The sequence below is a fragment of the Anolis sagrei genome, chromosome 2 (genome assembly GCF_037176765.1).
Source record: "Anolis sagrei isolate rAnoSag1 chromosome 2, rAnoSag1.mat, whole genome shotgun sequence".
Lineage (NCBI taxonomy): Eukaryota > Metazoa > Chordata > Lepidosauria > Squamata > Dactyloidae > Anolis > Anolis sagrei.
The window spans coordinates 134,004,577-134,017,437 of NC_090022.1; the positions used below are offsets into that span (position 1 = coordinate 134,004,577).

Below are 12,861 nucleotides of genomic sequence, written 5' to 3' on the forward strand. Positions count from 1 at the left end.
ACATACAGTAATAGGAAATACTCCATTGCCACTCATATTCAGAAGGCTTTCTGCTCCATTCAAGACCTGAAGTGCCTGTATATATATATCTCAAAGCCTATGAACATATAAAATAGGGTGTCTGTTGAAGAGTTCAGTGTGATACATTTTTTCTGTTCACATGTAATACAGCATACACATGGGGATAGAGAGAGTTTGTTCACTGAAAATCTCACCATTTATTTCAGCACCCTTTTCTATGTTCACATTCGCAGATCAGTGTGAATGGTTAATAAAAAATAATAATAATTTTATTTTTGTACCCGTCTCCATCTGCCCAAAGGGACTTGAGGTGGCTTACATGGGGACAAGTCCAAACAGCATGATTAAAAATAGCACATTAAAATATATAATGGCAACATAAAACAGAATAAAACAACAGCATTATAACAAAAATATCGATGCAAGCATCAACCAACACCAATGAGATCTGTGATAACAATCAGTTTCTGAGTAGGAGGACTGGTGCAAAAACAATTGTGAGAATAGGGTTGATGGATAAAGTGCATGCATCATATGTCAGCAGTAGAGATAGAGGGCAGTGTGAGAATAGAGCATTATAGTTTTAGGTGCAGAAAATAGTAAAGTGCAAGGATGAGATTTTGGTTCCTAGTTGTGGCCAGGCTGTCTAGGGGATTGTCTAGTCAAAGGCACAACAGAACAACCATGTCTTCAAATCCTTGCAGAAGATAGGCAAGGTGGGTGCTAACATAATCTCCCTGGGGAGGGAGTTCCAGATCTGAGGGGCCACCACCAAGAAGTTCCACTCTCTTGTCCCCACCAATCATGCCTGAGATAGGGGTGGGAGTGAGAGAAGAGCCTCCCCAGATGATCTTAGAGATTGTGTTGGTTCGTAGGGGAAGATGTGGTCATGAAGATAGGCAGGTCCTGAACCATTCAGGGCTTTATAGGTAATTTTTTTGGTCATGTCAGGAGTGACTCCTGGTGTGAGAGAATTGGCCGTCTGCAAGGACATTGCCCAGGGGACGCCTGGATGATTTGATGTTTTTATCATCCTTGTGGGAGGCTTCTTTCATGTCCCCGCATGAGGAGCTGGAGCTGATAGAGGGAGCTCATCCGCCTCTCCCCGGATTCGAACCTGCGACCTGTCAGTTTTCAGTCCTTCCAGCACAGGGGTTTAGCCCACTGCGCCACCAGGGGCTCCTTTTATAGGTAATAACTTGTACCTTGTATTTGGGCCAGAAACTTATTGGTAGCCAGTGGAGCTGTTTAAACACGGGGGTTAACCACTCCCTGTAATTTGCTCCTGTTAAGAATCTGGCCACAGATATTTGCACTAACTGCAGTTTCTGGGCCATCTTCAAGGGCAACCCCACATAGAGTGCATCACTATAATCCAACTTAGAGGTGACTAAGGCGTGGTCCGCCATGATCAAATCAGACTTCTCGAGGTACGGTCGCAGCTGGTGCACAAGGCCCTCCTGGCCACCATCGACACTTGAGGGGGAATGCCACCCCGTCAAGCACAGGTTGCTACCCTATAACCCAATCCATTGAGCGACTAACCTGGAGGACCTCTGTCTTGTCAGGATTAATGGTTCAATTTAGCATTCTCCAAATGAATTTATGTGAAGAGGGAGACCTAAGGCCACAAGGACCATCTGGTCCAACCCTCTGTCATGCAGGAATATTCATGTTTTGATTTGTATAAAACATTTGATTTATATAAGACATTTTTGTCTCCTGAATTGAAATAGGAACTCCTATTTCAGTTCAGGACTTGCTAGAGTCACTTGTATCAGGGTTGTGTGTGTGTGAGAGAGAGAGATAAAAGTAAACTGTAGAGTTTGCACTTAAACTCAAAAATCGATTGCTGCTGCCAGTTTTCTTTCTTTCTTTCTTTCTTTCTTTCTTTCTTTCTTTCTTTGGAAAACGTTCTCCTTCTGTTGTATGTTTCAGCTCTTTGGAATTCAGTATAGATATCTATTTTAACCTTACTCTGCCTTCTTTTGACAAGTCTTTTCTCCACCCACCTCTGTTCCTCTTTGCCTCCCAGGGGCATTATTAAGTTGAGTAATGTATGTAAAACACTTTGAAGATGAAAATCATGCCGTATGCCAAGTGTTCACATGATTACATTAGGCCCCAAGGGGCTAAAATACCGACTTTAAAGATGTCGATTTAATAAGAAGGATTTTTTCCCTAAGCCAGCCTTATGTCTCTTCTTTCCCACACCCATACACAAGCATCAGAGCTATTGTACAATATCTATAATGTATTGTATTTTTTCTCTCACAGGAATTTAGCAATTGGGATTGGCATTCAGAATTTTCCAGAAGGGCTTGCTGTCAGTCTTCCTTTACGAGGAGCTGGGTTTTCAACATGGCGAGCATTCTGGTAAGTATGGGCCAAGGTTGTTTTTGTGTTTCCTGGTGTTATGGTGAAACTAATGCTTGCAGACATTATTATTATTTACATCAGCAACACTCAAAATCTTTATAATCTGCACCCATTCTACTGTTGCTAAACACCTTCTGATCTCAACCAGCTCTCAGTTAAAGCCAAAGTTGTTCCAGGCTATTTCCATTATTGACTGTTTCATGCTTGAAATCCATTGGTCCCAAGTCTTTCACTTCACAGAGGATTTCTGGGAAGAGAAGATATGAGAGTTTCCCCATATTACACAATTGCAGCAGTTTGATCCCAACTGCCATGACTCTGTTACACAGAATTCAGGGATTGGTTAGATTTTTTGAATTTTCTACTGGACATTTCTCTATTCCATAGATGTACAGGGGAAAAATCAACACATGATGTTGCTTGTCTTCAAGTCATTTTCAATTGATGTAGCCCTATTTCAGGGTTTCCTGGGCCTAAGAGTACATCAATTACCCAAGGTTATCCATTGGGGTCAGGGTTCATTTCTTCCTGGCTAGCATAGGGTTGAGATAGAATATAGTACACAGGGATGAAACTATTAAAGTGGCTTCCACTTTTATTCAGTTAGGAGGGTTTGGCCATCCCAAATTACTCTCCATTTTTAGGAGAGGTGGGACTCAAACTTATCCCTGAGAAATTATACAACAACAATAATCAGTCATTCCCATCTGTACCTGGAATATTTCAGAGTTCTGTCTATATACCTGGACCATCTACAAGAGCAAAAAGTGGATGTTTAGATAGCATAAACCATGTTTTACAGCCATGTCTCTCATGACACATTCTTCATATATTGCATCTCTGTTCACATCTTTTATCAAGCCTTCCTTTTCCTAAATTTGTTTTAGCAATTAATTATTAAGTACTATTATTTCAAAGATTAAATAGACTAAAACCACCAGATCTCATTTGATTTTGGGAACTAGGAAGGGTCAGGCCTGGAATGTGGTACTTGGAGGGGGAACTGCCGAGTAATACCAAATGCTGTATCATATATTTCAGAGGAAGGCAGTAGCAAACTACCTCTTGAGTATTTTCTTTGCCTTAGATAACCCTATGAAATTAATAAGGACAATGAAGTCAACAGGCAACTTGAAGGTACATATTCATATTATATAAACAGGCAGTCCCCAACTTACAAATATCTAACTTCCAAATGACTCTTATTTAAGAATGGGAGTGAGACAACAGGAAGTGAGGTAAATTTACCCACTAGAAGGGAAATTCACTCCTGGAAGAGATATCATGAAGAAAAGGTGTCTCCACTGATGCTTTATCACCAATCCTTGTTTCCACAACAAGCCATTTTTTTTCAAAATCCAATTATCACAAGGACAGAAAGTGAGGTGAAATCTTCCAAACAGTGACAAAGGAAGGAAAATAAACACCACAGGGGTATTAATTCTTCCCTGTGTTATCCAAAGCTTGTGTGTCTGTGTGTGCCTGTGTGTGTGTGTGCACAGCTGGAGTTACACTTAAAACATGTACCTGTTCCAACTTCCATACAAATTCAAATTAAAAATAAATCTACAGAAGCTATCTTGTTCGTAACTTGGGGACCCCAAGTTTCTAGAATGTGTATATTCTCAGATCTAGGTCAAGAATGAACCTACATGGTAAGTGTCAATGCATTAGCCAAACACTTTTGATGAGAAATAACCTTTTATTTTCTGGAAGATCCTTGTAGAAGCAAAGTAGACAAAACAAAACAAAAATCACAATTGTCTGGTAATTGAGGACAGAGGGAGATGGAGGGAAAAAAGAGTACTGATGTGGGAGAGGATTGCCAGCTTGCCATGGCCAGATGTTCCCCTCTTTTGTTTGTAACCTTTTGTCACCTTTGAGATTAAAGGGAATTGTCTTTCACTGGTTTGCTTATGAATGAGGAGTTTCTGTTTATTTTCAGAGGGCTGACAAATACCTCTATTGTCCCAGCCCCATTAGGGGACTTAGCAGATAAGAAGGGAAAGCTTTTGTGTATATGTAAAGTTCTCCATAATGGGGTAATTTGAGTAGAAGAGGGTAAACCCACACCATAAGACAGTGTATCCTGTGTTTCTGCCTATAGCATTTCCAATAGTGACATTTTGTTTTCCTTGTTTTTCAGGTATGGGCAATTAAGTGGCATGGTGGAGCCATTTGCCGGCCTTTTTGGTGCCTTTTCTGTTGTACTAGCAGAGCCTCTTCTCCCTTATGCTTTGGCGTTTGCTGCAGGAGCCATGGTGTATGTGGTGATGGATGATATCATCCCCGAAGCACAGATCAGGTGAAGGACTTCTTTATAGCCACCTCCCAGTTGTTTCTTTCACTTCATTTAACATTCAGATCCCACAGACAAAACAAAGTTATTAATGTATTAATTAATCTGAGGGTTAAGGAACTGCATAGGAAAGGGAAAGAAATTAAGCGTTTTTATTATTATTATTATTATCATCATCATCATCATCATCATCATCATAGTCATCGTCATAATCGTTGTTGTTGTTTCCATTTTTGATTAGATAGTTTAGGGTTAATATAAGGACAAAAACCCTACTCCCAAACTCAAATCTCCAGTGTACAAAATGTTATATGATAACTCAGAACTCCAATTTTAAGACTTACCTATGATGCTCATTTAATGTACTTGGTACAATCTTTTGTTCTGAACCTGACAGGGTTGTTTTAAAGTTATAGCATGGGAGGTACCAGTTGTAATTCTAGAGATATCATAAAGCACCCAGAGCTTTTTTGAGGAAGTTTAGGATAAAAATGCATTAAATAAAATAGTCTTGGGGTTTAACAGGTAGTGGGAGTAGCACTGGTGTTGACTGCAAAGAAATGAGTAATGTTTGGGTAGTAGAGGTACATCCTTTTGTTTTAAAACTATGTCTCTTTTGAATAGACCTCATTTTTTCATGGAAACAAGACATTGCAATTAGTAGCAATTGATCCTGATGTGTCAGAACACCAAGATTTGGAAAATAAATGTGTCTTTGAAGGTGGAATAGACTCAAAGAGGAAATCTTCATTTGTCACTCTAGCAATAGCCACCAACTTTCATACAGTGGAGAAATGGTGTAAATACATTGCTGTGATAAGCAAATGCACCATTGTAAGAAAGGGAGAAGAACTATGGACAGAAGTCCGCGACATTGTTCAGGAGGCGGCAACAAAGTACGTTCCAAAGAAAAAGAAAACCAAGAAGGCAAAATGGTTGTCTGCTGAGACACTGGAAGTAGCCCAAGAAAGGAGGAAAGCAAAAGGAAACAGTGAAAAGGGGAGATATGCCCAGTTAAATGCGCAATTCCAGAGGTTAGCCAGAAGAGATAAGGAACTATTTTTAAATAAGCAATGCATGGAAGTGGAGGAAGACAACAGAATAGGAAGGACAAGAGACCTCTTCCAGAAAATTAGAAACATTGGAGGTAAATTTCAGGCAAAAATTAGTATGATAAGAAACAAAGATGGCAGGGACCTAACAGAAGCTGAAGAGATCAAGAGAAGGTGGCGAGACTATACAGAAGATCTGTATAGGAAGGATAATAATATTGAGGATAGTTATGACGGTGTGGTGAATGAATTAGAACCAGACATCCTGAGGAGTGAGGTTGAATGGGCCTTAAGAAGCATTGCTAACAACAAGGCAGCAGGAGACGACGGGATCCCAGCTGAACTGTTTAAAATCTTAAAAGATGATGCTGTCAAGGTGATGCATGCCATTTGCCAGCAATTCTTGGAAAACACAAGAATGGCCATCAGACTGGAAAAAATCAACTTATATCCCCATACCAAAAAAGGGAAATGCAAAAGACTGCTCCAACTTCCGTACAGTGGCCCTTATTTCTCATGCCAGTAAGGTAATGCTCAAGATCCTGCAAGGAAGACTCCAGCAATACATGGAGCGAGAGTTGCCAGATGTTCAAGCTGGGTTTAGAAAAGGCAGAGGAACAAGAGACCAGATTGCCAATATCCGCTGGATAATGGAGAAAGGCAGGGAGTTTCAGAAAAACATCTACTTCTGCTTCATTGACTATTCTAAAGCCTTTGACTGTGTGGATCATAATAAATTGTGGCAAGTTCTTGGTGGGATGGGCATCCCAAGCCACCTTGTCTCTCTCCTGAGGAATCTGTACAAGGACCAAGTAGCAACAGTCAGAACTGACCACGGAACAACAGACTGGTTCAAGATTGGGAAAGGCGTACGGCAAGGCTGCATCCTCTCACCCAACCTTTTTAACTTGTATGCAGAACACATCATGCGATGTGCGGGGCTGGATGAATGCAAAGCTGGGGTGAAAATTGCTGGAAGAAACATTAACAACCTCAGATATGCAGATGACACCACTCTGATGACCGAAAGCGAGGAGGAGCTGAGGAGCCTTCTAATCAAGGTGAAAGAAGAAAGCGCAAAAGCCGGGTTGCAGCTAAACGTCAAAAAAACCAAGATTATGGCAACAAGAGTGATTGACAACTGGAAAATAGAGGGAGAAACCGTGGAGGCCGTGACAGACTTTGTATTTCTAGGTGCAAAGATTACTGCAGATGCAGACTGTGGCCAGGAAATCAGAAGACGCTTATTTCTTGGGAGGAGAGCAATGTCCAGTCTCGATAAAATAGTGAAGAGTAGAGACATCAGACTGGCAACAAAGATCCGCCTAGTCAAAGCCATGGTATTCCCTGTAGTAACCTACGGATGTGAGAGCTGGACCTTAGGGAAGGCTGAGCGAAGGAAGATCGATGCTTTTGAGCTGTGGTGTTGGAGGAAAGTGCTGAGAGTGCCTTGGACTGCGAGAAGATCCAACCAGTCCATCCTCCAGGAAATAAAGCCCGACTGCTCACTGGAGGGAAAGATACTAGAGACAAAGTTGAAGTACTTTGGCCACATCATGAGGAGACAGGAAAGCCTAGAGAAGACAATTATGCTGGGGAAAGTGGATGGCAAAAGGAAGAGGGGCCGACCAAGGGCAAGATGGATGGATGGCATCCTTGAAGTGACTGGACTGACCTTGAGGGAGCTGGGGGTGGTAACGGCCGACAGGGAGCTCTGGCGTAGGCTGGTCCATGAGGTCACGAAGAGTCGGAGACGACTGAACGATTGAACAACAACAACAAGAAGAAAGGGATGGAGTCATGCCTCCATCTGCAGTAGGAGTGAGATCCTGTGAGCTGGTTTTCTCAATCAAGTTTATGTTACGACAGCTCTACCCCTAATTTACTTTCTGTGATTATGACAGTTTAGATAAATGTTTCATTTCTTTCATCAGAATGGGTAACAGATTTGAGAAACAAATTGGGGACGCTGGGTTGTTGTCAGTTTTCTTGGCTGAATGGCCATGCTCTAGAAGCATTCTCTTCTCACAGCAACCCAGCGATTCAGCCCATTAAAGCCTTAGACAAAAAATTGGAGACAGGACAATTTTTATAATATCTTTTCTTTATACTATGTGAAAAGAGAAAAAAATGTCCTGTTAGTCAACTTTACAGCAGACTAACCTTCAACTTCCCCATCTCTTTCCCTCCATCTCTCTTTCTCTTTGCAGTGGGAATGGAAAGCTCGCTTCTTGGACTGCCATCTTTGGATTTGTGATTATGATGTCCCTAGATGTTGGACTTGGATAACAAGAGATGTAACATTTCCCGTGTTTTTGACCTTCAGGATATGTCAGTCTGATCAAAATGCACAGCAGAGGCTAGAACTAGAAGACTGTGTTTTACCTAATCATACTGGTTGCTGTTGATTTGCCTTTTAATTATATGGACTTTGGAAATTTGCCATAACAGAATATGGATTGTTTGGGGAAATACAGGATGCTGCTTCTTGGGAATGTTTCATTTGCCACGTAGTTATATCTTTTTCATCAGGGATTTGGATATGGAACATATCAATGAAGCTGCAAGGCATGTTTTATTCCACTCATTCTTTTGACACATGTTTTTGGTACTCTTAAAGGTCAGCCCTAATCTGTGATGATTGTCTTTGGTGTGTGTTTACAACTCTCATTGTGTTGTGGCCTAGGAGGCAGCATCTGCCATGCTTTCTTCAGGGCTATGGAAAATGTTCAGCTTCACAAGGTGTTAAAATGGGTAGTATTGTTCTTTTAAAATTAGTTAAATAAATGGGATTTTTGAGCTGTGCTTATAGGGTAGGGCATGTTTGAGTTTAACATGTTATGACAGGGATTTACTGGAGGAGTCAGGGAATAATTTGTTTCAGACTTGATGGTGTTTGTAGCTCAAGCACCCAGTTTCAAAAATACTGCTTTTGTGGATCCACTCATTTATTAATTGTCTAATCTGACTTTAAAATATCAGCATCCTATTCGAGGTTCAAGGCATGACTTACATTGGTGGAGGTACAAGGAAGAGAGCTCTGTGAAAGCTCAATTTATTTCTTGGTACAGTTGACTTGCTAATATGCTATCTCCACCAAGTTTTACTAGCAGATTTCAATACTGATTCCTTGGAGAGAGATCTGAGATTTACAGCAATTTAGCAGCTACCTCCTTCTGGCAGCAATTTAGTGGCTACCTCCTACTGGCAGTACTGGCGGCCTATAGTATTTTATGGCATTGTGGTATTTAATGATTTTCCCCACCCCCGTCCCGCCGCCTTTTTTTCCATTTTCTAAGAAAGACAAAATTGTTATTATTCTTGCTTTTTCACTTTGCTCGAATTGTGATAAGACTTCAATTAACATTCCTTGGGCGATGCTTTGGAGGATAGTAGGTGCGTTTAGTAGTCTCATTTTTTTAAAATTAATCTGAGTAATTAGTGTTCTACCTGTATGGAATTGACTATCTTGTATAGCTTTGAGAGCCACGAGGAAAAGTTTCACCTATTGACACTCAGCCATGGAAAAAGAAATGAACTGATGTTTTGACATAGTCAGTCAGAGTATTAATAGGTTGTACATCTGTCACACAAGGCAGGGACAATTGTGGCTCTTCATTTACTGTTAGGCTCCATCTCCCATCAACTCCACACTAGCATGGCCAGTGGGAAGCACTTGAAGAGTGCTTATCTAGCAATATCTTGAGGGCCACAGGTCCTCTACCTCTTGTCTGGCAGCTTCGTTTACATCTTCAGCATAGATACTTACAGATTAAAATGTAAGAATTGTGCTAATAACACTGGGACATATCTTTATATCATTTCTTTATCAGAAGAGACAGATGTATCATTAGCGCCTGTGGCTACATTCCTGACCCACCTAGTTTTTTTTCCCCAGCTCATAAAACAAGGGCTACTATTGCTTTCCACACATTTCCTAACACAATTCCTATTATTCTAGGAGGAACAGAAGGGGTATGAGTGTGTCTGCCCGTGCAAACGTATGTTTACCATTGACCAATATGTTTCCATGAACTAAATGCTAAATAAAGTCAATGGGAATTTATGTTCATGTAGGCCAGTACAGAATGATAACTTGTAATCAACCGATGGGTCTTTTGTAACTTTAATACAGCAGAATAAAAGAAGAAATTAAAAAAAAAATTGAGTCAATGAACCATTTTCATTTTTGTTGTCTTCTACTTTGAAAAGAAATCCTGTCTGACATGTCAAAGTTTTGAGGATCCTGTCTGAAGTACTACTGTTCAAGATTCAAATGAAGCTGAACTGTTTCATCTTGCCATTAATCCATTTGATATTGCATGTAGTGGTGTGTGATTGATTGTTTTTGTATGCATAGATTAAGCCAATGTCTTTCAGATCAGTCTAACTGAACTGAACTGAATGTTTCTTTGTAAATTTGGGGGGCGGGTGACCATACACAGTTAATAGTGGATTTTCAATCTGTTGTCTCTGATTATTATTGTTCCCACCTTGAGATTTGGTATTCAAAAGTTAAACTATCATGCATTTGATGTTATGTGACTTAAACTAGAATCCTGTTCATACAAATACTGGCATAATGCTAATTTGGAAGGAGCTATCCAGTACCTCTTCCCATACAACCTTTCCTCACTATGCAAAGCCATTTTAAGAGCCCCCCCCCCCCAACACACACAACTGTATCCCTCTACTCTCTCATTCACTGCAGGATTACTGTTGGTAAAGGTCTGGCTTCACTTGATCATCTGGGGAAGAAGGTGCAAACATACACTGAGAAAACTACAAGGGCAGCTGGATACTGCCCAGGCAAATCCCTGTAGCCAATCAGTAGCTGGGAAGCCAGATCTTTGCCCTTAAAACCCATCTACTGTTGCACTCTTAGGGAAGAAAAGGCCATCTTCACCACCACCACCACTTTCACCCTCGGATGACTAAAGCAAATGCCCATTGGCAAGATATAGAGAATGCCAGTAAGCTAGCTAGATCTTGGCCTTCATGCAATCCTTTCTCTGTGTTTGGTTGCCATTTTCATACATGCTAAAAGTTATGGAGGACTTAAATTGAGACTTTTGTTGAAGGAATTAACTGCCTTGGTTGTTCTGCAGACTGATGAATGTAGAGTCCAACAGAAATCTGCAGAATACAAAAAGCCAAAATGTTCCCATCTGAATGTTGATTTTCTCAGTTCCCCTCACTCATCCACTTTAACACACAATTACCTGTCCTGTGCATAACATATTAAAGCAGTATGCTTTAATTTGATGACTGGGCCCTTTGCCGTAGTCATGTAACCAAGACCCATTTGACCAGTGCCAAATATTGATAAGAATCATTTCTAATTGAGAAGATGATGGGGTTGTAAAGTTATAGTTTTGTGTTGAGACAGTTTGAGGTGATTTGATTTTGGGGGTGGGGTGGGGGGGCAGGTTCATATTAGTAAGAGGTCCATTCACATTACCCAAGTAAAGATTTTTTGTTCCACTATAGCTGCCTTGAGCTAAATTCTTGGCATTGGAGTGCAAATCATGTCCTCCAGGTGACACTGGACTACAATGCCTCACAGCCTTATCCCAAATAGATCATGATGATGGAATTCAAGAAACATCTAGAGATCACAATTATTACCTTGCTCTGAATAGGGCAGAATGGCCAGCCTCGATATCCTGTGGCCTCCAAAGAGTTTTAAAGATTGTAAGATCTAACTGTGAGAATAGACCTTGATTTAGCTTTGCAGGGACTATTAGCTTGTTCTGCTTCAGTTGCAGGTTAAGCTGGTGTTCCCGGGAAAAGAAGGGTGTGGGGAGAGCAAATCAGGCAAGCAAAGCAGCTGTGAGAGCGGCTGAAAGCCAACCAGGTGAACTGTCGTCCCCAGCAGCAGGTGACATGACCGAGCTCACGTCCTCCGTTCAAACTGGGCTTGCTGCTGCTGAGTCAGTGAGCAGGAATGCTAGAGCCAGCGCTATCTCCCTTTCTGCCTGTGTGGTTCACTGAAGGCGGTGGCGGCGCTTCCTCCTCCTGCTGGGATCTCATGTGGATGCCCAGTGCTTACCTGTAAGGAAGGGGAAAGGGAGGGGGTTGGAGGGGGAAAGGTGCAGCCTAACATGGTTGTGGTTTCTAGGGAGGAGGCAGGAACAAGAATCCCTGGGTGAGAGCTTTGCACGCAACTGAACAATAATCTTATTATTACAACTGATGCCATAAAGCACAGCAGAGCACAAAAAAATGACTAGTGTGCTCTTGACATTGAAGGCAGCACTGGCGGTAGCACCTGAGTCACTGCTCATAAAGGCACACGCTGATTTCACCTGCTAACCCCACTCTATCTTTTGGGGGGTGGGGGCTAAAACAAAATGCCTTCTGTTCGTTTTTTTCCTCTGCCCACTGTTCTTTGTTGTTCTTGGCAACACAGTAGCAGTTAAAACAGAGACACACAAAGACTTCTGTCTCCTAAGTTGAGGGCAAAGGTACTTTCAGCTACTTGACTGCAGAGTTCTTACAAACTTTTGTCTCATTAAGGTGTTAATCAGTTATGGCACCCTTTTTAATACTAATTCAGGGAAATTCTTGTAACTCTCCCTACCACTACTTTTGTACAGTGATTGACCTTTATGTCACATCACAAGCTAAGTACATTGGAAACTTCTTTCCATGTGTAAAGCAGATGCCCACCTACCAAGGGAAGATGATGTTAGAGAAATGAACATTATATATTTTGACTTGGAGAGCTGGCAAGATGATTCTTTCACTGCTACTAAAAATGTTGAACAATTTGTTATTTAGTTGTTTAGTTAGTCATGAAGAGCTGCCATCAGTTTTTCCTTCTTTCTTTAAACAGATTGCTTATGACACATCCGAAAAATGGATTGCTGTTGCATAACCTTGCCAAATCACCAGCAATTAATGGAATTAGATTGTGCTCATGTCCTAGAGTTGTATGGTTTTGATATATGGGTTATGCATGTTATATTTTCCTAAAATATTTGAAGTGACATGAGTAGTACTGGGTCCATGAAGGTAACCACAAAATTAAACCTGGAACAATATCTTCTAAAATTAATAAAAGTTTAATTATTATTGGCATGTTGTTGTCTTGTTTGTGCATGCCAC

General features: G+C 41.0%; 1 protein-coding gene across 2 annotated transcripts in view; it reads left to right on the plus strand.

Moving 5' to 3' along the window:
• The window catches only part of SLC39A11 (solute carrier family 39 member 11), a 339,314-nt gene extending 329,381 nt beyond the window's left edge, over positions 1–9,933 (plus strand). The window contains exons 8-10 of one of the 2 annotated variants that reach the window (XM_060764226.2): positions 2,299–2,397; positions 4,547–4,705; positions 7,962–9,933. In XM_060764226.2, the coding sequence (XP_060620209.2) occupies positions 2,299–2,397; positions 4,547–4,705; positions 7,962–8,040 (337 nt within the window). In that variant the 3' untranslated portion in view covers positions 8,041–9,933. The remainder of the gene's footprint in view (positions 1–2,298; positions 2,398–4,546; positions 4,706–7,961) is intronic. The other variant, XM_060764225.2, reaches the window with a different exon arrangement.
• The last annotated feature ends 2,928 nt before the right edge of the window (positions 9,934–12,861 follow it).